This window comes from Vespa mandarinia, chromosome 11 (assembly GCF_050613455.1).
Source record: "Vespa mandarinia isolate Hongniang chromosome 11, ASM5061345v1, whole genome shotgun sequence".
NCBI lineage: Eukaryota > Metazoa > Arthropoda > Insecta > Hymenoptera > Vespidae > Vespa > Vespa mandarinia.
Window position 1 is genome coordinate 5306811 of NC_140820.1, and position 24381 is coordinate 5331191.

The window sequence follows — 24381 nt, forward strand, 5'->3', positions numbered from 1 at the left end:
TATTTATAAAACATTAAACATAATATTTTCTTGATTTTTACAATCTCCTATAGAATTTAAAATGTATTATTTTATTAAATCCTTCTTTTTGTTTTTATCCGAAACCGTATACTTGTCATAACTTTTTGTTGGATCAAAAGGTTCCCATCTGCTGGCAGGAAATATGTGTTTATTTCTTTCATACCATGATCTAAAATATATATAAAATTATAATCATTATTTTTATATTCATAATATTTAGTTTATTATAAATATATTAAAGGCAGAAAAATTATACCTTAATAAGACTTTCCCCGCATGTGATTCTTCCGTTTCAACAGAAGCATCATGCATAACTCTAATATCATCATGAACATCAAATGTAAAAAGTGGTCCACTTTTCCCTCTTGCCTGAAATAAATAAAAATATATAATATATATATTAGTGTTCACATATCCACCTATCAACACATACACTATAGTAATTAAACAATATTTTTATTATTTATAAATAAAATACCTTGGTGACAATAAAGTCATAAAAAGTATAATGATGTGGCAAAATAAGATCTTCTTTGACATACATTAATTGGTCTGCCATTACAGTTTTAAGCTCACTAAATTCTCTTCTTAAAACTTCCAGACATCTTTGAAGGAGTTGATAAATTGAATTACCTGTAAATAGTATAAACTAGTAACAATTAATATGGACTTCTATTGAATTTACAAATATACAGAGACAACAATATTAAACAATCATAGGTTCATACAATTTTATAATATTTTTAATGTATATAAACATTTACCTTTTTTCATAATTACACTACGTCGATGACCAGATCCATCCCAATAACTGAAAGTAATTTCTATTTCTTCTTCTTTTAATGCATTTTGTTTTTGAGCCCATTCTTGTCGTAATTCTTCTCTTAATCTATTTTCTTCTTCTTCTCTTTCTCTATCTGGTAAAAAGCTCGTATCCACATCAGGATTCTTTTTAATTTTTTTTATAACCGGACCATAACATTCATTCTTTGATTTTTCTGACTTATCAGATTTTGCATCAGATTCCTCATCTGATTGTTCAGACTCTTCATCTAAATTAAATGATAATGCTTGTATTTGTCTTTTTTGTTTATTTTTCTCTGCTTGTTTTGCGGCAAGTGCTCTTTCTTTTTCTTGTTCCTTTTCTTGTTCCTTTTGTGCAAGTTTCCTTTCACGTTCCTTTACTATATTCTCTTGCTTAGCTTTCATCTCATTCAAAGTAACAAGACCAATGGTAGATGTTTTTAATTGTTGTTCCACAGCATTATAATGCGTGGCAAATTTGTTTTCTATATTATGAATTTTCAAGTCATCTTCTATTTTCTTTTTTCGCAATTCTATTTCTTGCTGTGCAATCTCACGTTTTTTCATGAGTTGCATCGCACGGCCAGCTTCACTGGCAGCTCCTTTATAGTGTGCCATTTTTATTCACAAAAATATATTAATGTAATTAATAATCAATTTTTTTATATCAAAATCTTCATATACTTTCAGACCTATGATAAAGATACTTTGTTAATTTCGTCTTTTTTTTTTCAAATATAACTTTATCATAAATACAAAAATTATCCTAAAATTAATTTATCTTAATTTTATATGACATTAAAGGCATCAATGGCCTTAAATTCACTGTTTATTTTGTTTAAGCTAAGTAAACATAAATTATATTGAACACATTTTAAAATTTCACAATAATAGTATTATGTTTTGTTAATCAAACACATTAAGTATTTGTTTTACTTTTTTTCTAATAATAGAGATTCTTAATACTGAATAATATAGGTTTGATACATAATCGTACAAAATAGGTTATACGACCTCACAACAAGAAAGTGAAAACTACACTGTTCACAAAATAGTCGAAATCATAGTTATCGGGCGGAAATTATGGGACACCTTACGATTTCTTTGAGAACTAATAAAAGTTACTGATGATAAATATATATATAACAACCAGCGCTTAGTGATATTTCTTTAAGATTCAGTCGATATATGCCATTTTTATACCAAATATAAAAAGATTAATAAATTGTTCTATTATTATGAAACTTATATAAATTTAAACGTATTATTACAGATTATTAATATTGTACTTGGAGAAAATTTAATTATTTAAATTGTTATCACGACAAATCGACAAAAGTTAAAGTTTAAGAAAAATATTACCAGTTGTCAAATATATTAACAAAATTCTTTGATATTTCACCAGATGTCACTACGTGAATCAATCGCGTTGGAACAATGCCTTGAAAAGCAAATATTTTTTCTTTTATTTTTCTTTTACTTGATAAAATGATCCGTTGTTTTCAAAGTACGTACAAATCAAAGTTCACAATTACTACGCTGTAAGTGATATATAATATGAAGTAAACATGCATCACGAGATCAAGAATTAATGATATAATGATGACGTCTTAGCCGCAGAAAGTTCACGATCTAATCACAATAATAAAATATGGGAGTAGGGGAAATAGGAAAGCTTGTGTGGCGAATCGAACGTGGCGCGTCGTGACGTCCATTTGATAAGAGGATAAAAAAAAGTGGGAAGGAGGAAAGACGTAAGAGAGAGAGAGAGAGAGAAAAGAAAGAGGACGGGAAGAAAACCGTTAAACGCGGACGACCGTTCGAGCGTTCATATGCGCTAGTCATCAAGTGAAATTAATTGGCAAATTCACCGACGCATGGTTGTACAGAATACGCATCCTTTTTAAAATACAATGGCGACTTTCAGTACGAAGAATTTTCGCTTGGCTGGCATAAATGCTATCTTCTTCGATTTGGACAATACTCTCATCGAAACGAGAAAAGCTGATAGTCGAACCTGTCGAAAGGTATATATATATGTATATGTATATAATATGTTTCAAACCATTTATATTTAGGAGACTATCTTTGCTCCTTTCCTTTTCTCATTCCGTCTCTTTCATTCTTTCATTTTATCTATGCTGTATAATATATTTGTGTATATATATATAATATATATATATATGCATGTGTATGTATGTATGATGTGCGTTCGGTGGTGTAGCATATATATATTATATATATATATATATACACATAGTATACATGCGTACCGTTCAATGATACATTCATATATAATTACGTATAGTATAGATTTGAAAGAGAGAGAGTGAATCGGTAGGTCGCCAGAGGTCAGACGTGTCTCGTTTTATGTACGTTGCTCCTGCAACGAAGCTTCGCGGGAAGATACGCGACGTTTTACCCTTTGAAAGTTCTCCCTTCTCGGCGACGAGGATCATACCCGAAATAGATACGTCCCCCTTGGCGATTGTAATTCGAGCCGACTCCCCGTTATAGCACTTTCTTCGCGACGACTATTTTCGTACGTACCGCGCCGTTACCCCTCGGTATCTTCTCAACGTCTTCTAAGCGCAAGACGCAGAAAGTGCTTACGAACGAAGCAACGTGTTTTTTAACGTTCTTCTTTGGATACCACCCACGTATTTACTTTTGCACATCGTTCTTAAGAGTTTCTTCAAAGGAATAACGATACGAACAAACGAAGATTTCCAAATGTTATCGTTTTGTCTTAAACAAAGGAGACAATTGGAAAATAATTGATGAAATTTAATTGCTCAATATTCTTAACAAAAAAAAAATTAATATTGAGTATTTTTTAATTATATAAAAAAGAAAAAAATATATATATAAAAAGAAATTATTACAAACTCGATCGTTTGATATCGTCGATAAGAAGGATTAAATTCAAATCAACGTTATTATATGGCTAATAAAGAATTAGTTTTTTGAGATAGAGAAAAAGAGAGAAGAAGAGAGAAGAAGAAGAAAAAGAAGAAAAAGAAGAAAGCAAGCTTACTTAACTTTTTCACGAAAGCGTTTACACGTACGTACTATAGATTGAAACTAAGAAGTTATTTTTATACCGAAAGAGAGAACGTGTCAAAGGGCAAGGCTATAGTGCTTGAGGTGTTTGTCCTAGCTAAGCTCCTATGCCAGTTTCCTTTCGACAGTGGTACGTGTAAGGCCTGACTCCAGAGCATTCTTAATCTGTGGATTCTTATGAATATATTATAATTTTTGAGCATCGTTATTCGATGCACTTTGTGAAAAGTGGTCAGTGATATATTTCTGTATTTTGTATATATACATACATATAAATATTTATTTAAAATACATTGATACAAATAAAGCAACAATATGAGTATTCCAGAGGATGTAAAAAAATGCGTTGCCATTTTAAAGTCGGTTAATACCGACTCAGAAAAGTTTGCAGTTCTTTTCATGGTAACTAAATTAGTAAATGCCAAGGATTGTAATCTAGCTGCTAAACAAATGCTATTTGAAGCCATTGGTACAAAATTTGTAAAGAAATTATTATCAAGTGATACAGTTCCTGTCGATTGTCCAGCACAAGTGTACAAATCAGTAGCATTATCCATCCTTTCTGCCTTTTGTGGAGAGCCAGAATTAGCATCCCATCCGGATATGATAACACATGTACCTGCTCTTCTTGAAATTATTTCTCAAGCTGATGAAGATGCAGCTGATGACATGTTAATTATTGTTAGCGAAGCTTATAGATGCTTACAAAGCATTGCACAATTTTTACCAGGTCAAAAAATACTCCTGGAACATAAAGCAATATCTAAAATGTGTGACATTTATTCGGAGAAAAGTTTTCAAACCGACGAAGCTCTAGACATTTTAGTTACTTTAGTTGGAAGATATGGTCCAGATGCTTGGGATGCGACAGATACAGTACCCTTCCATGCAATTATGAATAAAATTGCATGTGATTTTGAAACGGATCACACAGAGAGAAAATTTAAATTATCTAGTATTTTGCAGGCATTATTGATTTCTTGTAGAAAAGAATTGATATCAATGACTGCAAAAGATGAATCTTGGCCTCTTAGTATCCACAAAGGATTGAGCGACATTCTTGGTTCAAAGATAGGGAAAAATCAACGAGATCCAGCTTTGAAATTAGCTTCAGTTATGATGGATCTCTTAGGTGCTGAATGGACCATGTTAAATAAGGAAAAACCAAAGATACTTATATTATTGTTAATTCAATTAGGATCAATAGAAGTTAGAATGCAATTGGAGGGTCATCAGCTTAAAACTGTTGTTGCAAATGGCGAATTAGTTACAGCTTGTTTTGTAATTCTTGAAATTTCTCTTATGTATATTATCTCAGATCAATTAGATCTAGAACAAAAAGAAAAACAATCTTTATATACAGCTTTGAAAGGTGCCTTTGCTGCTATTATTGGCCTATTAAATTCAGTATCAAAAATGAAAGAATTAACTGATATCAAGGAACGTATTTTCGTTTGTGCAATGATTAGAGTACTTGCAGCATGGCTAGCACAAGAAACAACTGCAATGAGACCACAAGTTTATGCGGTATTGCCATTTGTATTAACAATAGCCAATGATACATTTTATGCCTATCGTAATAGAAAACTTGCAGAAAAAGCAAAAGCAGGTGCTAAAGGTGGAAGTACCAAAAATGAAGAAGGATCATCCTCTGTTGAATCTATACCACGTGATCCACTAAGTGAAGTTGATTTATTAAGATTACTTTTACCAGCTTTGTGTTATTTAGCAGTAGAAGAGGATGCTAGAAAAATTTTACTTACTCACAAACAAGATGAAGTCTTATTTGAAAGTTTATCTTATCATTGGACAATAGTACATTATAAAAAGCCACCAGTTCCAAGATCGGAACGCTTAAAAGCATTGAAAGAAACAGATAAAACAGATGAATTGGATTTACAAACTTTAGAAGAAATGAAGGATTCAAGGACAGCAATGGTTTCTATATGCAATGTTTTAATGAATATAACTGTGCTAGAAGCCAAATTAGTAGAGGAATCTCCCATATATATTTCTTTATTGAAATTCATTTTCAATAATCTTCCAGAATTGAAACAAATGCCAGAGAATTTAGTTCTTCATGGCCATTTAGCAGTCCTAGGACTCTTATTATTAAAGCAACAAGCAAAACGTATTAAAAAGAATGATTTTTCAATATGCCGTTATATTCAAGCTACTATTAGATTTTTATGGGATGCATATATAATAGATGAAAGTAATGATCCTACTGAACTAGTTGTTGCTATGTCCTATAAAGAACGTTGGATGGAACTTATGGAGCTCTGGTTTCTTGGAATGCAAACAATGGCTGGAGTTTTACAAGTAATACCATGGTTATCACAATTTACAATTGAATCTGGATGGGCAGAAGAAATTATTGAAACTTTGAAAAAAGTTAAAATAGGTAGTTTACAACCAAATGTAAAATCTGCCTTCGAAGATCTACTATGTCATTTGGTACAGGCAGATCAGGGTGTCGCAGCAGTTTTGAAAAAATGTGGAGCATTGACAGTTTGCAGAAATCATCGTATGATGGAACTTGGAAAACACTTGTTTGGAGATTAAAATTTTTGATTAATAATTTTTAATCTATTTAAAAGTAATTTTTATTAATTTTTGCAAGATCCTATATGCTTTGTACAATTAGAAATAGAATTTATAAATTTATTGTATTCTACTTCGAATAATTTATGTATATAAAGTGCTGCAAAATGTTTAAAAAAATTTAATATTTTATTATATATCAGTTATAACATTAAATTATAATGATGAGAAAATTATATCCTTATAAACAACTATTTGATTGCATTACTTACAAGAACTTTTCATTCAGCTGAAACTCTAGAACCTCTTAAGAATTTGTCTATTCATCAAAATTGTCTATACGTACGTAATTCGAATGTAAATTTAGATATTAATGTATCTGGAAATAGTTTGTCTTTGGCATCAGAAAACAAACAGGATTTTCTAAAAACAAACTTTTCTACATGTTTTTACTATGAATATACATATATTTGTAGAATATGTTTAATTTACTCATTCATTTTTTTTTATATTCTGTTTATAGATGTAATTTGTTATGTTATTAAATAAAAACTTTTTATAATATTATATATATATATAATCTTGTTGAAATAATAAAATTGAATTTTATATTGGTAACAAAAAATTACAAAAATCTGTATAAATTATCATTAAATATTTTTTAGAAAATATATGTAGAAAAATGTATATATAAAAAGAAACAATATACTTACAATATAGTAAATATGGTTTGTGGTATAAATTTAATGTGTAATAAAAAAGATAAAATTTATAACAATATACATACATATAAAGATATTGCAATATCTATGTTCCTAATTTTCATTTTGTAATAATAGAAATAGAAAAATAAAATTACCATTAAAGAGAAATATATATATTTACAGCTTTGTAACATGAGACAAACATTTTTTTTTATTAAAGTAAATGCTGTTACGATTTATCTTTACTTTTTCTTTTTATTGATTCTGAAAGCAAATTACAACATTCATTATAAACATGAATGTAAACGTATCTTATAGTTGTGGTCGAATATCTAATCTCTTTTAATTATTATTTAATCTAATGGATGGGTGATTCTGTATCCAGAAATCTTATAGCCACAACTTATAGAGTTGGAGCATCATAAATTTGTTGTTGGCACAACTGATTTTGTTGTGATTACAGCAACGTCCGCGGGTGCTACTTCGAGTGTCCACTAATCGGCTCGAGTATTTCAATGAATCAATGCATTTTCTAGGTAATCATTAATATGAATTAATGTCCTATACTCCTAAATGATCGCTTCTGTCCTTTGATCCTGTGAAGTCTCTTTTAAACTGTACATATCCACGTTCAATATTTTATCCACTTTAAAAAATTATACTTTATTTATGATTACATTGCTTAATTAATAATTTAATTTGTCATATATTATAACATCTTGTGTTTAATAAAACAAGTGTTATAATGTAATATGAAAGTATTTTTATAAACAGAAATTTATTGAATGTGGTGATCACTGTTATCCTTTAGTTTCCTCTCATTTTTCATTTTCATTCATCATTCTTAACATTACTTGAAACGAAAAATGAAAGAAAAATTTAAATCTAATCAGTGACATTATATATGTATCTTTAGCTGGCCGAGGAGCTGACACAAGAATATGGAATTCCTGAAGAAGTATCCATAAAAGTTACAACTACATATTTGAAGCTCTTCAGAAAATGTCCAGATAATATCACGTGCACATTAGATGCCTGGCGAATGATATTATGGAATAAAGCATTAGGAGAAAAGTTTTCATATTTAGCCAAAAAAATTTACGAACGTTGGCTATATTTAAGATACCAATATTTGGCATTAGAATCTGATACAATCTTATTACTTCGTCGGTTGAGAAAAAAATATTTATTGGGATTAATCACGAATGGACCATCAAATGCGCAATGGGAGAAAGTGAGAAAGCTTTCATTAGAACAATACTTTGATATTATTTTAGTATCAGGTGACTTGCCATGGGAAAAACCAGAAGCAAGAATTTTTGAAGAGGCATGTCAGTTTCTTAATGTGACACCAAGTAATTGTATAATGATTGGTGATAAATTAGAAACAGATATCTTAGGTATGTTATCTATGTATAATAGAAAACATCAAATATCTACATGTTTAATAATTCATGTAATAATTCACGTTTGTACAAACAAAACACATTTAATATATAAATCTATTAATAATATGTTTTGATAAATTAGGTGGAATAGAAGCAGGCTTTGGCGCCACTGTATGGATACCTACTATAGATAAACCACGCTTATCTATAGAAGATCCACAACCAGATTTTACTGTAAGACGTTTAATGGATATTTCAAATATATTGAACCGTAAACCAGGTGCTCCAGAACTTGAAGATACTTCCTCTAATGCTTCTGATGGCAGTTAATGCAATATTGAATGCTTTTATTTTCTTTTTTATGGTATATAGTGTAGTTATATACATTTCAAAAGTGACTTGTTATATTTTTAATAGCTAACTGAGTTTGTGTTAGATATTACAAATAACAGTCATTAGCCTGCATATATCGAATATCACAGATCTTGTTTTATTTCTCTTTAGTGTACTTTGGCGAATACTGTCTTATTATTTTCTTTTATGGTTACCATTTTTAATTATTAAGCATTATTAAGTATCTACAATGTTTTAGTTGAAAATTGTATTTTATATTATGATACTTAAGTATTTGTATCTCGAATTCTCTGAAAAAAAAAGAGATGTAACGAATGTACAAAGCACAGTGCACAAATAGACCTATATAGTCATGAACTTGGGGGTAAAACAACCCGAGTGTGATAATGAAAGGAATAAGCAAGTCTTATTCTGAATAGATACAAATAGACTATTATACAAAATTTATTTGCAATGTATAAAATATTAGTATACTCGTGTTCCACAGTGATTTAACTGTGCATACTTGTTTGGACTTGCACGTTTATACGTGCATCGTGTAATTATTTGTAGATAAATTATGTGTATGTATATACACAAGCGAGACATATATTTTTTACTGTATATTTTATTTTTATTACAAAAAAAGAAAAAAAAAATAAAGGAAAACAAGTTTCACATGATATTCTCGAAACAATGGGAATCTCTGTAATACTACACTTACAAATATAAAAGAATAAATATGTATGCAATGATGTAAGTGTATCTTTTGTAAATATTAAACGGTCCTTAACATTTACAGAAATATAAAAAAAATAGAGCATTAATATTTAAGCATAAAGTATACATACAATATTTATATTATAGATGATTGCAACTTATAAAGATGTTTTTATTTTATGTTACATCATTTACATTTATGATTTTTTCTTTGTCATTCTTCTCAATTTCATTTAAAGAAGTTTTTATATCTCCGTTAGCTACTGATTCATATTTATTTAATTCTGATACATTCATCTTTATTTCATCTAGTTCCTGTATCATGTTAAATTATTAATGATTTAAAAAAAATAAGTTTTTACATCTGAGTTAAATTTTCTCACCTTTTCAATTCTTTGTTGTATTATATGGTTTTCAAATTCCTCGTCCTTAGTAATACATTTTGAATTTTTTCTTTTATACGTGTCCAATTTCGTAATACAGATACCACAAGTATTTGAAACGCATGGCAATAAATTTTGAATTGGTTCATTAATTTTTTCTTTTGCTTTAGAATTTTTCATCTTGTTAGAAATTGGTACTAATTTATTTAATTCTCTGACTTTTTTTGGCGATACACCTTTTGTTGGTTTAGTAGAGGTACGTCTCATTGATTTATTATTATCAACAGGTTTTGAATTTTCAGGTTTTGATGAAGTTGATTCTTTCTTAAATTTTTTCGTTTGTGTTGTTGGCCTTGTCTAAAAAATCATCAATATTTGTTATGCATTCTTTTTTCCCTTATAATTTATATCTTAATATAAAATAAACCTGATCGTTTATGCGAGAATTGTTTGGGCATTTCTTTCTTTTATTTAAAAAAAGTTCTTGTGTTGATTTAGTTATCGGTATCCGATATTCATAACCATTTTTTTCTTCTGGTCTATTTTCAGTAATATGTGATGTATTGGCTTTGATTTCAGCTATTTTGTCACGACTCCACGCGAGGACATCAGTTTGAACAATACTTGGAATCTGCATATTTTCATTTATAACTTTTTTCTTTTCTTCATACATTTCTGTTATGTGTACTCCTAATTTGTTTATTTTTTTTCTTGAACCAACACTTATTTGTACTTCTTCTGTTTGAATGATCTCATCCGCAATATTCAATGGCTCTTCTTGGTGTAATCGTGAAAATGTCGAGCACATTCTTGTGCATAAATTTTATTTATAATTTTACAATTACTTGTTACATACACTAATATAATTAATGTATATACAATTAACGCAATATCAATATATTTTACACCACAAAAACATAAACTTATTTGTTAACTATATACAGAGTAACAAATATTATCAGCTGCTCTGTTTGCTACAGATAACAAAATAAACTGAAATTTTTATACGCATTTTTACAAGTTTTTACAGAAATATATAATGAAGCAAAATAAAAGTAGCTTACGGCTCTGTATAATTATCATTGAGTAGAGTTACTGGGTTTCGCGGTGTTTGGATTATTTCATCTTGTTTTGATGAAAGATCATCAGTGGTTGAGCTCTTATTATTCTCTTTTTTCAATATCTCATTGTTAATAAAATCTTCGTATTCATCTTCATTCATTTCTATACAAGTTGTACTCTCTGTTTGAAAATTCACATCTTCTGATTTATTAGAAAATGTTTCTATGTTTAATTCTGCCTATAAAATTTATATTATCTGTTAAAAATAGTTTTGCAATATAATGTAACAAAATAGATTATGAAAACTATACCATATTGTTAAGGACTGTTTCCATGCTCTTATTCTGTAAACTCTTACAAATATTTTCTGCTTGTTTAGGATCTATGCCAACTTCTAATAATGATGTAAGCACATCACGCTCTGTTACAAGGAGTTCTGGATTTGCATCAATCAAAACAACTGACTTTCTACATCTTGGTTTTTTATTACATTGAGTTTCCATTAATTTTTGATAGGATAATAACTTTCCTATTACTTTATTCTCATCCAGCACCTTTGGTGGGGTTGGTGGTCTGATTTCATGTTGCTGTATTTGATTTATATTAAAAAATTCTATATCATCATCATCCGATTCATCAGATTTTTCTGACATATTTAAGAAAGTTTTCAATTGATATATTTCTTTTAACATTCTATGCTATATAAGAAATAAAATAAGATTTTCATATATTTTTTAATTTAAAGTTACAACTTATATAAATAGGCATATATTTACCAGATCAAGTGTAGTTCTATATCGTTTTAAATGTTTTTTAAATATTTCATTCAGTTCTTTATCAGTATATATACCACTTTTAATAATTTCTTTGGTAATCTCATAAGCAAACTTAATGTATCTTGCATCCTCTTTCGCTTGAATTTCTGTATGTTTACGTGTATAAGTTTGTATTGGACTTGATAATGACGAAGAAGTATGATCTTCTTGTACAATAGAATTGGAACTTGTATCAGAATCAGAAAGACACAGATTTGTGGGTGATTTGAAAGGATTTTCACAGGTAACATAAATTGGTTTTTCATCACACCTGCATTTTCTTTTTAAAGAAAATTCTAATCAACATTTAATGTCAATTCGAATATTATTATGGCTATTACAAGAAATTACTTAAATCTGATTGTCAATCAAAATTAATATCTTACCTCTGAATGATACATTGTAAATGTTGCTTATGTTTTTTTGAATTCAAGTCTTTGATATGCTTTTTTCCAGTAGTTTTTTGTCGACTTTGTGATAATATCTTTTTTGATTTTGGCACTGAATGATTTTGATAAATATTTTGATCGTTACTCTCGGTATCAGTAGCTTGCATTTTCAATCGTGAAATATCTATATTGTTTATATTACATGGATATACTTCACAATTTACTTCTTTTGCGTAATGTGAAGAATATTTATCTAAATTCATCCGAAGCATATCCTGTTTTTAATATAATATCATCAAAGAAATTTAAACAATTTTATATTTAGTATATTGTATTAATATATTCTGTAATATATATACACACATTGAAAAATGTATGAACATACCATAGGATGATGCTTGGTATCAAAAGCCAATTGGTCAACAAAATTATCTAAACTGAATCTCCTGGGAAGTTGTACTTTTAACTGTTTTTTCTTATTATTTATATATTTTTTATTTTTAGTATCCACAACACTTTTTGCTAACAAAACTCGACGTATGTGAAATCGCATAGAGTTATAGGCAGACAACTGTTCAAAATAATTTTCTCCAGCCAGGTTATACACTAAATAGAAAAATAATTATATACAATAATTTTTTATTATATAAATTCTTATATTTATGTCATATAGAACTCATTTGGTGTATTGTGATAAACTAAAAGCATTTTTCTGCTTCTTCATATAATATACATATTAACTTGTAAATAATAAAAATATGGCCAAATTTATATATTGGCAAATAGCTTTGGAAAAATTAAGACTCACATTACTCCAAACTCAGGGAACATTTGGAACGTCATAGGTTTGGAATATACATGCATGCAAAAAAGAATACTTATATATAGGTACTCAAACAAAAAGACTCAAAAACTATTATATGAAGAATATAATAAATACATTATACGTACCACTGCTTTTGAGATTAATTTCGCTGTTGTGAAATCGTATCATTTTTTTTAATTGAAATATATAATTAACTTCAAGTAAACACTGTTTTAAACTTTAAACTTTCAAATAATATAAAATAAAATATATTTAAATTATGCTTTATCCATTGTAAATAATAAATTTTAGCACTATGGTAGAGTCTTGATAAATATTTAAGCTTTTGTTCAAAAATGTTCAGTCATATTTGGAATAATTTTGCTTCAGGCAAAGAAAAAGTAAAATCTTTCTTCTTTCTATTTAAGATTGACTGTACTATAAATACGTCATCACGTTGCTTAGTAACGGAAAAGAACGCATGACCTTATACTATATATATCTCTTACACAAACACACACACATACTCAAGCATAATACATTTTTTATTTATATATGTAAATAAATGAAAAATGTATTCAAAATAGTATATATTGTGTATTTTTTGTATCTTAATTAGATGCATATTAGATGTATACTGTATATTTCATATTCTACCAGTATGGCAAAGGAAGTATATTGAATATCGCACTCAGCTAACATTTGGAGGCAACAAGAAGACATACTTACATTACAGTGAAAATAATTATTTTTATTGGATAACCATTTTTTAGTAATAAAGTAATTTTAACAAAATAACATTAATTTTGACTACACATGGCATTAAAGGGGATAAATGTTATTGAAATGGCTGGACTTGCACCAGCACCATTTTGTGGAATGTTATTAGCAGAATTTGGAGCTTCTGTAATAAAAGTAGATAAAGTAAGTACAATAGATTGAAGTAAGAATATTTTTCAATTTTACTATATTAATGAGTTTATTTACTTGCTATAAATATTATTATTATTATTATTATTATTATTATTATTATTATTATGATTATTATTATATATTCTTGTTGTTTTAGGTTGGAAATTTCCAGACATTTCCAGATTTTGTTGCTCAAGGAAAACGATCTATAGCATTAAATTTGAAAACAGAGAAGGGTACAGATATTTTAAAGAAAATGTGTAGTCATACTGATGTAATAATAGATCCTTTTCGTAGAGGTCAATAATATAGTTTTCTATAAATCTAAAAATAAAATTTTTATTCTATTTTTATTTTTTGTTATTATATATAATTTTTTTTTTTTTAATACAATTTATGTAATAGGTGTCATGGAAAAAATGAAAATTGGGCCTAATGATATAATGCAGATAAATAAACGGATTATTTATGCCAGATTAACTGGATTTGGGCAAAAAGGTTCTTATGCAGATATGGCAGGTCATGATATTAATTTTCTAGGTTTATCAGGTACTAATATATTTTTTTTTTCCAAATGTATAAATATTAATATTTTTTATTTTGCAAAGTTGTTATATATTTTATTGCTTTAGCAAATGAATTGTTTTCATTTAGGCTTACTTTCTTTACTTGGGCGTGCTAAAGAGAAACCGACACCGCCTGTTAATCTAGTTGCTGACTTTGCTGGTGGTGGTTTAATGTGTGCCTTAGGTATCATTTTAGCTCTTTTTGAACGTAATCGTAGTAACTTAGGCCAAGTTGTAGATGCTTCTATGGTAGAAGGTACAGCATATTTAGGAAGTTGGTGCTTTAGGTCTCAGTTAATGGATGCTCTTTGGGGTAACCCACGTGGTCAGAATTTGTGAGGATACTATTTTTTTTTCCTATTTTATCATGGGATTGTAATTTATCTATAGTAATTAAAACATATTCTTGTAGATTAGATACTGGCACACATTTTTATAATACTTATGAAACAAAGGATAAACGTTATATGGCAGTTGGTGCTATTGAGTCAAAATTTTATAATATTTTGTTAGAGAAACTTGGTTTATCTGAGGATGAAGTACCACAATTTGAAAATTTTGATAAAAATCATGCATTGTTTGCTGATATATTTAAAACAAAAACGCAGGCTCAATGGTGTGCTATTTTTGATGGTGTGGATGCTTGTGTAACACCAATTTTAAATTTAAAAGATACACCTCATCATCCACATAATAAAGAAAATGAAACTTTCAAAGTTACAGAAGATAATTGTGTAATACCAAATCCTGCACCACGATTATCTCGTACACCTGGTATCTCAATGGCCACTCGTAAAATTCCAAAACAAGGAGAACATAGTATTGAAATTCTTACTGAATTAGGATTTAATTCTAAAGAGATAGATAATTTTTTAACAAACAAGATAGTTACACAAAGTCTATCTCAGTGTAAATTATAAAGCTATCCTATAATTACAATAAATTTAATATATGTTATTGAATAATATTACAAATAATAATATATTTCAATACAATTCAATAAGTACTTAATAATATTGACAAATATTGAGTTGGCAACTAAGTGATTGCCGAAAGTGTAAAGTCCATCTATCGACAAAATCCGCAATCACTTAGTTGCCAATTCAATAGTTGGATAAAAGCAATAAAAATATATTTTTTATAACTTTTTATGCCTGATGTTATGATGATTTACGCCAACTAAATGGAAAGTATGTATTAAAAAAAAATAAAATACAATATATTGGGTTGTTCGGAAATTATTTTCTTTTTTTTTTTGTTTGTTTTGTGAAAATGAGAAACAATTTTCTTATAATATATAAATATTTTATTGAATTATATATTGACCATTTTGACTCAATATCTTTTAACATTTTTCTGCTTGTAATATAATTCTATGCTCATAAAAAAAACTGATTGAAATGATTTTTGACATTCTCATTTGAAGAATGTTTTACCATTTAAGAAATTTTGTAAAGACCAAAACAAACAATAATGACTCGAATTATTATTGTTGTAGACTATCCATTATTTATTCACTTTATTTATTCAGCAGTTATTAATTGTTTTAAAAATGGATCAGTACTTGATGTCTAAGGAGTAAATCACAAATATTAATGGGATAGAATTAACCTCTCTTTAAGAATGTGTAAATTCCATATATCCAGCATTGAAACGAAATCAAGTCGTTTCATGTGATCATAAATAGTCAAATTCGACAAATTTAATTTCATAGTAATTTCTCGTGTTGTTATGATTTGTTTCAATTGATAGCTTTATTTTATTTTTATCAGCTTTAATTGGTCTTCTAGAACGTGATGCATCTTTGATATTAAAATTACGAAATAAAATTTTACAAATCAGTTTTAACACTGGCATTTTAATAAGACATCTACTTCATATAGGTCATATAATTTTTTTCTTTACTTGAACAATATTTTTACCTTTTTTGGTAATAAACAGACAAAATATGCCGAAAATACTGCTTTTAATTCTCCACATTTGATAAGACACCAATAAAAAATAATCAAACAGAATTCTTTACAAGTATACCTTCAAATGTTAACTATCAAAATATATAACAATATGATTTATAATGAAGTTAGCTGCTTAAAAATACAATTAATATTTCTCTGGGGGAAAAAAAAACGAAATTACAAAATATAAAATTAATCAACAAGATTTCATTTTAAAGACGAAGATTTAACTTAGAATCTTACTTTTTGAAATTTTTGAAAAAGCTTTTTTTTCTGAACAAAATCGTATTAAAAAATGATATTTTTTTTTCGAGAATAGCTTATAAACAAATAAAAAGCTTTTTCCAAAATTCGAGAAAACGAAGTCCTAAATTAAACTTTTGTATTTAAAATGAGACCTTGTCATTAAAATCGATCATGAATTACACGTTTTGTCATTGTTGGCGTAAATATTGTTTTTGATATTTTTTTTGCGAAGAAAAAGTTTTGTACTGTGGCGCCTCAAGAAATTTGCGGCTAAAGCGAAAAGCTCGTATCCTTATTACTGATTTCTATATTACCATATTCTATATTGAATGTGGAATATATTTGTGGAGTATGAAGTAGCAATTATCTAGTAGAATTTTTAAAGCATTCCAATTGTAAAGAAACGTGTTTCACGATGCTCGTACAGAAAAGTATACTCGGTCACTCCATATTCTCGGGATAGATTTTATAATAAAATTAAGAAAATTCATATCCAATGTTATAAAGATTGTAACGCGTGAGGAACTTATATTATATTTAATTTAAAATACGAATACTTAACAATTTTAATCTTAGAATAGTTGGCCTTGTGTAATATAAACATATTTACACAATTTTTCTTAACTTTGACTGATTACGGAGTTAGTTTTTTTTTTGTATTACGATGCGTAAAAATTGAAATCCTCGTTTTCTAAACGTGATAACTTATTAATATACTTTCGGTAATTTTATAATCAATTTTAAAGCCTCTAATGTACGCGGAGTATAATAAATTAATATTTAAGCAATAGTTTAAACACTAAAATGATGGAAACGAAGGAGAAACTTAAAATAATTTTAATATACAATTTTAATACTTAAAAATTTTAATCTCTTTAATCTCAGGATTGTTGACCTTGTGCAATATAAACATAAACGAGCCTTTTCTTTTTTAACTTTGACGATTATGGAATTAGTTTTATTTTGTACTATGACGTGTAAAGATCGAATTCTCATTTTCTATAATAATTCTTTTGATTAGTATGCAGAATTTCTCATTTTCTTTTACTTTTTTTTAAGTTCAATTAAATTAAATTCATCGTTTGGACCCATGGACGTGAACCTTTGTGCAGACTGCTGTTTCAGCATTGTATAGAATTCTCGAGTGGGAATCTTAGAATTGGGCTCTTTGGTATGAACTCTCGGATAGGTCTTCTTCTTTCAGTAGAGAAAAATTGAACTCGATTTTGGTCGAGTGAAATGATATTCAATGATGTTCACTTTTCGTTCCGAGTTTCATCGTTGTCACGTACGCTTACGTTTCAATTTCTTTTTCTTTTCTTTCTTCGTCTCTCTTCTTTATCTCATATTTCTTCTCTTTCTCTTCTTTCTCTTCTCTTTTTATCTTTCAAAGATCATCGAGAGATCATCGAGGGATAGATTCATTTGCGATCGAATGAATCCGATGTATCGTCGAATGGCTGCGTTCATCATTGATTTTTATACGAGAATATGGGAAGAATAAGGAAAACATTTGCGCTCCTATTGGTAGGCACGATTAAAAATCTTACAAGGAATTTTATTTGATTTGTTCGAAAATTCGATTAGATTACCTCACGAACGTGGTAAAATAGAGTCATTGTTAACTCGTGGGTCTTCACATGCAGCAACTTCCACGTAATGAGACCTAGGTCGATAATACTTATGATATATTGAAATCTAATTGTAAATAACGCAATGCAAGTACTATCAGGCAAATGGTGGCTGGATATTTCAATGTATTTTCAAAATACTTTCAATCTAATTCTGATTAAACATTAAAGTACTAATACTTTAAATTGTCCATAATACTTCTACAGGCAAATAGATAAGATATAATTAAATTCAAAGATCATTTCTATAAATTCGCAAATTTATATATTAATTGTCATATGTGTTAATTATATTTATTATTCTTTATCGTGAAACAAATGCGTATCGACGTCGTATTTAGGATAGATCACTGGATGGATCACTGGAATGGAGACATAAGCTAATATCGAAGAATGATATACATGTAAGACATTATGTCTGTTTGACTTTACAGTCTGCTAAACTACTTACTCTAATTCACATAAAATCAATTGTTATATCATGCGTTAGTGAAGAATAACCAAACAAGCTTATGTACCGATACGATAGACGCATGGTGATGACAGTATTTCCTGCTTGTATTCGTAGTTGATATTTTATCTGTACGTATCGCTGAAGTCATATACGCTTCGAACATAAGGTAGTGAACAGCTTTAAACCTACCAATATATCTAACTTGTACTCGAGTTAGTTTTCTATGATATGAAACACTGTGCGTAATTCATTACCCAATCAAATTGTAGTCGCCATGTCTAGTCATGTCTTTGTCTCATTAACCTCAAATAAATGACGTACGGACGTACGTTTTTTTTTTGATATATTTATATTTATTTAATAAATAACGTATATTACTTACAAACAATATACGAATACATCATATTTAGTTTTTATAAAAATGCAATTGAAATATATAATCATCCACAGTGATATATGAAATGTATGAAAAATAAATAGTTGTACATATTGCAGGTTACCGTTAGTAGATTGTTGGAAAAGAATTATAAATTTTGTTTAATTTAATTGTAACAATGTTGAGAAGAAGACACGTTAATATTAAAACTATGAAAGAACTTGATGCATTTCCTAAAGTACCTGAACCATATGTAGATAAAACTGCAGTTGGTGGGACTTGTAAGTAATTTTTATTAATTTTGATTAATTTAGAATAAGGTTCGAGATACAAGATATATATGTATACATGTATACATATATATGTATATATATATATGTATATATATGTATATATATGTATGTATATATATGTATATATATGTATTCCCTTTTTATCTATGTTTCAGTTTCTATCTTCACATTTTGTATTATTGCTTATTTAATAATAGCAGAAACAAATTATTTTCTTGATAGTAGATTGCAATTTAAATTTGAACCAGATACAGACTATGATGCAAAATTGAAAATAAATATTGATATAACTGTGGCAATGCCATGTGGTCGCATCGGGGCAGATATTTTAGATTCCACGAATCAAAATTTAGTAGGTTATGATACTTTAGAAGAAGAAAATACTTGGTGGGAATTAAATTTAGAACAAAGATCACATTTTGAAGCTTTGAAACATATGAATTCATATTTAAGAGAAGAGTATCATGCAATCCATGAATTACTTTGGAAATCTAATCAAATTACATTGCATAGTGAAATGCCAAAAAGGTTTACATATCTTTTTATGTGATTATGTAGAATATTTTATTTTGTGATAATCAGTCACATATATTAATTTAATATAAAATATTGTTTTCTTTAGAACTCGTGAACCATCATATGTACCAGATGCATGTCGAATTCATGGTAGTATAAATGCAAATAAAGTCGCTGGAAACTTTCACATAACTGCTGGAAAATCTTTACCTCTTCCAAGAGATCACATACACATTTCTGCATTTATGACTAATAGAGACTATAATTTTACTCATAGAATTAATAAGTTTTCCTTTGGAGGACCTAGTCCTGGTATTGTACATCCTCTTGAGGGAGATGAAAAAATTGCTGACAATAGTAAATTGAAATTTTACTTATTAATATTATAAATTAAATTATTATAATAATATTATAAATTAAATTAAATTATTGATTGAATATTTAATTTATTTCTTAGATATGATGCTATATCAGTATTTTGTGGAAATAGTTCCCACTGACATAAGAACTTTGCTAAGTACATTTAAAACATATCAATATAGCGTAAAAGATCATCAAAGACCTATTGATCATTTAAAAGGATCTCATGGAATACCTGGCATATTTTTTAAATATGACATGAGTGCTTTGAAAATAAGGATTACACAAGAACGCGATACCATTACACAATTTTTAGTAAAATTATGTGCCACAGTTGGAGGTATATTTGTTACAAGTGGTAAGTTTGTATATTATTTAATACAAAGTGATTAGACTTTTTAAACATTCGAAACATTTATAGGTTTGATAAAAAATATTATACAAAATTTTTGGTATATCATATGTTGCAAATTTTTTCGTCATGAGCCTGATGTAAATAACCAAAGAAAATCTGTTTCCTTAATTGCAAGAGATTATGAAAGTCCACGAACTATAAATTTACTTCAAGTTTCAGCACCTGATAATATTGATATTATGTTAAAACCTCAGAAAAATAATTATGTAAATTGATTTTCTAAAGCATTTGCCATCATTATAGTAATATACTGCACTAACTTAAAATAAAACATATTGCATATGTCACGTCATATGTAATAAATATTGTATAGTAAATATGTTGATAAAAGTATTATCGTGTATAAAAAAAGGATTTTAAATATAGATCTAATATTAACAATGTTTTACATATCATTTTTCCCGCATGTAATTTAATTTTTAATTCGATCATAAATATTTTAATTTATTATTTTATATTATAAAAATAATTTATATAGTTTAAATTTAATGTAGTTTTCTATTTTTATTGTCATCTATTCTTATTACCGGTATGTTTATTATTCATTTAATCGATATATCGATCCGATCGATTAAAACGATTTTCGAGTTTTTAGCCGGATTGCCACGCGCGCATGTAAGCAGTCGACGTATCATTTGCGTCCTGTCAAATCAAAGTAGCTAGAATAAGGAGTTGTTACTTTGCAATGCAAAGTGTATCTTACATTATTAAAACATGGGTTTTTTGGAGGATACTTTTGTGATCCTTGTTACACAGGTGGAAACCCATTTATAATTCTAATGAACCATTGACATTGCATTACGAAAAAAGAGGGTTAAGTTACATATATGTAGCAATAACTAACACGTTTCTTTATTTTGAAAATTGAATTTATCATTTTCTAAATGTTTTATTTAACGAATGATATAAACAATTTATTATTAAGCAATCTAAATATTTATAAAAATATGAATATAAAAATATGAAGATAATTGTTAAGTCTAGTATTGTGTGTTCTCTATTTTTTTTTTTGAATACTTTTTGAATACTTGTGTTGTGTAAAAACTGTACATTGATAAATATTATTTAATTATATTAAAATAGTTTTATATTTATATTTCATATATTTTTCATTAATTGTAATAAGAAGTATATTATTACAATAAATATACTATGGCAAACTTTTGTTTTTTCTTTTATGATTGAGACAATTTGTTTCATTCATATATTAATTATTATTTGGAAATTATTAACCAGTTTATCACTGGTATATTTTGCCCATATACATATCATTTTCAATTATTTTTTTATTTATTTTACAGGTAATATTTTTCTTGGGAGGATGGATATTTTTTGTAAAAAAATTATTTCGTGACTATGAAGTACATCACAGATTAGTGCAGTTAATTTTTTCTACAACATTTTCATTATCATGTACTATGTTTGAACTAATTATTTTTGAAATAATTCGGGTTCTTGATTCAAGGTAAGAAAATGTTGATATTATAGTCTTCAAAAAAAAGAAAGAAAGGCTTTATTAAAGATAATTTTTTTTTATCAGTTCTAGATATTTTCATTGGAATGTTGGACTATATATGCTTTTATTTATGGTAATAGTTCTTATACCATTTTACATAGCATATTTCATTATCAGTAACATTAGATTTGGTATGTATATACCAATATACTTTTATTTTTTATCTGTATTTTCTTTAATTGATATTTATCAAATTTTTGTGTAGTAAGACTGAATTGGATAAGGCCACTTACAATCATAGTATATCTTTTTTACCTCTACTTATTTTGGAAAATTGGTGACCCTTTTCCAATATTGAGTCCAAAGAAAGGATTATTATCAATAGAGCAAGGTGTAAGTCGGATAGGTGTTATAGGAGTTACTGTTATGGCACTTTTATCAGGTTTTGGTGCTGTAAATTACCCATATTCATCTATGGCCTATTTTATGCGGCCTGTGTCTTATGCTGATGTACAAGCTATAGAAAAACGTTTATTACAAACAATGGATATGATTATAGTTAAGAAAAAAAGGATAGCACTTGCCAAAAAAGGTGAAATGATTGGGCAAAGCGAAGTTCGTTCACGTCTTTGGGGAATGTTAGGTCCATTAGGTGGTACGAAAGGGAATCAAGAAAGTGTGTATTATATTAGTATGATAGTAAGTGAAATAATATATGCTCATCACTAATTTACCGCATTAACTTTCAGCTATAAAACAATTACAAATAGAAGTTATAGCATTAGAAGAATTATCTAGACAATTATTTCTAGAAGCACATGATATTCAAAATGCTAGAGAACGTTTAGAATGGGCAGCCACATGGCAAGGAAAATATTTTAATTTTCTTGGCTATTTCTTTTCATTATATTGCATTTGGAAAATATTAATAGTTAGTATACTGCAATATCAATAATTACAAATAATAAACAATGAAATATTGATAAACAATGAAATATTATATCACATTTTTTTACAGTCCACAATCAACATAGTCTTTGATCGCGTTGGTAAAAAGGATCCTGTTACCAGAGGAATTGAAATTGCTGTTCATTGGATGGGTTTTGATATAGATGTTACATTTTGGTCACAACATATATCCTTCTATTTAGTTGGATGTATTGTTTTGACTTCTATTCGTGGATTGTTGTTAACTCTTACAAAGGTACGATATAAATTTCACAATAATTATATATATATACACAGTTATTCAGTCAATTTATATCAATTAATCTTTTTATTTATATCTCATTGTATTATTTCATCTTTACATTTAACTGATTAACTAATATGCAAAATTGTATATTTAAATTTTGATATTATTTGAGTATAAGCAAAGAACGTGACTTACAATTTTTGAGACATGACTAATTTATTATTATCAGTCTTCATAACAAAAATGCTTACCACAAACGTAATTTCGTGTTCATATTTCAGTTCTTTTATGCTATATCAAGCAGCAAATCCTCAAATATTATTGTACTTATACTTGCACAAATAATGGTAAGATCTATTCTCTTTCTTTTTTATATGATTTTTTCTTACGACTGTTTTCTCACAGTGCAAAGGCAGTTTATGTAATTTTATATTCCTTTAATTCTAGGGAATGTATTTTGTGTCCTCTGTATTACTTATGCGCATGAATATGCCTGCTGAATACAGAATAATTATAACACAAGTTTTGGGTGAACTTCAGTTTAATTTCTATCACAGATGGTTTGATGTAATCTTTTTGGTATCTGCATTATCATCTATAGTGTTTTTGTATCTGGCCCATAAGCAAGCACCAACGGAACGAACATGACTAAATAAATGACTTTTGTGAACTAAATATAATTTTATTGTTATTCTGCACTACACAAAACAAGCCTTCAATTGTATATAAATCAATATTTTTCATTAAATAATAGTTCACTTTAGTTTCCTTAACATTTGTTTATTTTTCTAAAAAAACTTAATGCATGCGATACAAAGAAAGATACCACATACATAATATTTATTAATTTATGCTGCTTGATTGCATAAAGCTATGTCACAAAAGAAATTTGTTCAGGTAACAAATGCATTTTTACTATTATAACAACTAAATTGCATTTGTATTTACTTTAACATACATTACTTTCTGGATCAC

The 24381-nt window shown here is 27.8% G+C and overlaps 7 protein-coding genes across 14 annotated transcripts; 5 read left to right on the forward strand and 2 right to left on the reverse strand.

The window, feature by feature from the left end:
* Positions 1-23: 23 nt before the first annotated feature.
* Positions 24-2455, reverse strand: LOC118441428 (protein FAM50 homolog). 3 transcript variants are annotated; one of them, XM_035865786.2, is made up of 6 exons: positions 2341-2455; positions 2188-2266; positions 786-1517; positions 500-654; positions 278-390; positions 24-190 (listed from the first exon to the last, which is right to left on the reverse strand). In XM_035865786.2, the coding sequence occupies exons 3-6, from the start codon at positions 1441-1443 to the stop codon at positions 67-69; spliced, it is 1050 nt and encodes a 349-aa protein (XP_035721679.1). In that variant the 5' UTR covers positions 1444-1517; positions 2188-2266; positions 2341-2455; the 3' UTR covers positions 24-66. The 3 variants fall into 3 exon arrangements, with proteins under 3 accessions (XP_035721679.1, XP_035721676.1, XP_085516264.1); XM_035865783.2 differs by having other exon boundaries at positions 2228-2447; XM_085660138.1 differs by lacking the exons at positions 2188-2266; positions 2341-2455 and having other exon boundaries at positions 786-2058.
* A 255-nt stretch (positions 2456-2710) lies between these two features.
* Neurochondrin (neurochondrin) lies at positions 2711-6684 on the forward strand. 2 transcript variants are annotated; one of them, XM_085660133.1, is made up of 2 exons: positions 2711-2852; positions 3788-6684. In XM_085660133.1, exon 2 carries the CDS (start codon positions 4204-4206, stop codon positions 6451-6453), a length of 2250 nt encoding a protein of 749 aa, XP_085516259.1. In that variant the 5' UTR covers positions 2711-2852; positions 3788-4203; the 3' UTR covers positions 6454-6684. The 2 variants fall into 2 exon arrangements, with proteins under 2 accessions (XP_085516259.1, XP_085516260.1); XM_085660134.1 differs by having other exon boundaries at positions 2717-2852; positions 3801-6684.
* A 1494-nt stretch (positions 6685-8178) lies between these two features.
* LOC118441430 (N-acylneuraminate-9-phosphatase) lies at positions 8179-9612 on the forward strand. Its single transcript, XM_035865790.2, has 2 exons — positions 8179-8536; positions 8667-9612. Exons 1-2 carry the CDS (start codon positions 8179-8181, stop codon positions 8852-8854), a joined length of 546 nt encoding a protein of 181 aa, XP_035721683.2. The 3' UTR covers positions 8855-9612.
* Positions 9602-13508, reverse strand: LOC118441423 (uncharacterized). Of its 2 annotated transcripts, none has more exons than XM_035865774.2 (9): positions 13178-13508; positions 12612-12832; positions 12224-12501; positions 11799-12117; positions 11334-11720; positions 11025-11260; positions 10388-10769; positions 9961-10317; positions 9602-9892 (listed from the first exon to the last, which is right to left on the reverse strand). In XM_035865774.2, the coding sequence occupies exons 1-9, from the start codon at positions 13218-13220 to the stop codon at positions 9755-9757; spliced, it is 2361 nt and encodes a 786-aa protein (XP_035721667.1). In that variant the 5' UTR covers positions 13221-13508; the 3' UTR covers positions 9602-9754. The 2 variants fall into 2 exon arrangements, with proteins under 2 accessions (XP_035721667.1, XP_035721668.1); XM_035865775.2 differs by lacking the exon at positions 13178-13508 and adding an exon at positions 13035-13088.
* An 86-nt stretch (positions 13509-13594) lies between these two features.
* Amacr (Alpha-methylacyl-CoA racemase) lies at positions 13595-15736 on the forward strand. Of its 3 annotated transcripts, none has more exons than XM_035865782.2 (5): positions 13595-13955; positions 14101-14242; positions 14349-14492; positions 14598-14844; positions 14922-15736. In XM_035865782.2, the coding sequence occupies exons 1-5, from the start codon at positions 13848-13850 to the stop codon at positions 15427-15429; spliced, it is 1149 nt and encodes a 382-aa protein (XP_035721675.2). In that variant the 5' UTR covers positions 13595-13847; the 3' UTR covers positions 15430-15736. The 3 variants fall into 3 exon arrangements, with proteins under 3 accessions (XP_035721675.2, XP_085516262.1, XP_085516263.1); XM_085660136.1 differs by having other exon boundaries at positions 14598-14834; positions 14927-15736; XM_085660137.1 differs by having other exon boundaries at positions 14101-14179.
* Positions 15737-19311: 3575 nt separating this feature from the next.
* On the forward strand, positions 19312-21090 carry LOC146872675 (endoplasmic reticulum-Golgi intermediate compartment protein 2). The gene is made up of 5 exons (XM_035866052.2): positions 19312-19452; positions 19620-19992; positions 20087-20337; positions 20438-20698; positions 20762-21090. Exons 1-5 carry the CDS (start codon positions 19350-19352, stop codon positions 20968-20970), a joined length of 1197 nt encoding a protein of 398 aa, XP_035721945.1. The 5' UTR covers positions 19312-19349; the 3' UTR covers positions 20971-21090.
* A 204-nt stretch (positions 21091-21294) lies between these two features.
* On the forward strand, positions 21295-24054 carry GPHR (golgi pH regulator). 2 transcript variants are annotated; one of them, XM_035866049.2, is made up of 8 exons: positions 21295-21511; positions 22057-22220; positions 22296-22402; positions 22477-22887; positions 22961-23142; positions 23230-23415; positions 23688-23753; positions 23854-24054. In XM_035866049.2, exons 1-8 carry the CDS (start codon positions 21470-21472, stop codon positions 24052-24054), a joined length of 1359 nt encoding a protein of 452 aa, XP_035721942.1. In that variant the 5' UTR covers positions 21295-21469. The 2 variants fall into 2 exon arrangements, with proteins under 2 accessions (XP_035721942.1, XP_035721943.1); XM_035866050.2 differs by having other exon boundaries at positions 21301-21568.
* The last annotated feature ends 327 nt before the right edge of the window (positions 24055-24381 follow it).

Excerpts from the sequence above, each read along its gene's own strand:
- LOC118441423 (XM_035865774.2), bottom strand. The coding sequence starts at position 13,220 with ATGATACGATTTCACAACAGCGAAATTAATCTCAAAAGCAGTG. Across the intron at positions 12,833-13,177 it reads AATTAATCTCAAAAGCAGTG|TGTATAACCTGGCTGGAGAA; the intron begins GTACGTATAATG and ends TTTTCTATTTAG. Across the intron at positions 10,770-11,024 it reads AATGATAATTATACAGAGCC|AATGTGCTCGACATTTTCAC; the intron begins GTAAGCTACTTT and ends TTTATGCACAAG.
- Neurochondrin (XM_085660133.1), top strand. The coding sequence starts at position 4,204 with ATGAGTATTCCAGAGGATGTAAAAAAATGCGTTGCCATTTTAAAGTCG.
- GPHR (XM_035866049.2), top strand. The coding sequence starts at position 21,470 with ATGGGTTTTTTGGAGGATACTTTTGTGATCCTTGTTACACAG. Across the intron at positions 22,888-22,960 it reads TACGAAAGGGAATCAAGAAA|CTATAAAACAATTACAAATA; the intron begins GTGTGTATTATA and ends ATTAACTTTCAG. Across the intron at positions 23,143-23,229 it reads GCATTTGGAAAATATTAATA|TCCACAATCAACATAGTCTT; the intron begins GTTAGTATACTG and ends ATTTTTTTACAG.
- LOC146872675 (XM_035866052.2), top strand. The coding sequence starts at position 19,350 with ATGTTGAGAAGAAGACACGTTAATATTAAAACTATGAAAGAACTTGAT. Across the intron at positions 19,993-20,086 it reads CATAGTGAAATGCCAAAAAG|AACTCGTGAACCATCATATG; the intron begins GTTTACATATCT and ends TGTTTTCTTTAG. Across the intron at positions 20,699-20,761 it reads AGGTATATTTGTTACAAGTG|GTTTGATAAAAAATATTATA; the intron begins GTAAGTTTGTAT and ends AAACATTTATAG.
- LOC118441428 (XM_035865786.2), bottom strand. The coding sequence starts at position 1,443 with ATGGCACACTATAAAGGAGCTGCCAGTGAAGCTGGCCGTGCGATGCAA. Across the intron at positions 655-785 it reads TAGTGTAATTATGAAAAAAG|GTAATTCAATTTATCAACTC; the intron begins GTAAATGTTTAT and ends TACTATTTACAG. Across the intron at positions 391-499 it reads ATGACTTTATTGTCACCAAG|GCAAGAGGGAAAAGTGGACC; the intron begins GTATTTTATTTA and ends TATTTATTTCAG.
- LOC118441430 (XM_035865790.2), top strand. The coding sequence starts at position 8,179 with ATGATATTATGGAATAAAGCATTAGGAGAAAAGTTTTCATATTTAGCC. Across the intron at positions 8,537-8,666 it reads ATTAGAAACAGATATCTTAG|GTGGAATAGAAGCAGGCTTT; the intron begins GTATGTTATCTA and ends TTGATAAATTAG.
- Amacr (XM_035865782.2), top strand. The coding sequence starts at position 13,848 with ATGGCATTAAAGGGGATAAATGTTATTGAAATGGCTGGACTTGCACCA. Across the intron at positions 13,956-14,100 it reads CTGTAATAAAAGTAGATAAA|GTTGGAAATTTCCAGACATT; the intron begins GTAAGTACAATA and ends TTGTTGTTTTAG. Across the intron at positions 14,243-14,348 it reads AATAGATCCTTTTCGTAGAG|GTGTCATGGAAAAAATGAAA; the intron begins GTCAATAATATA and ends TTTATGTAATAG.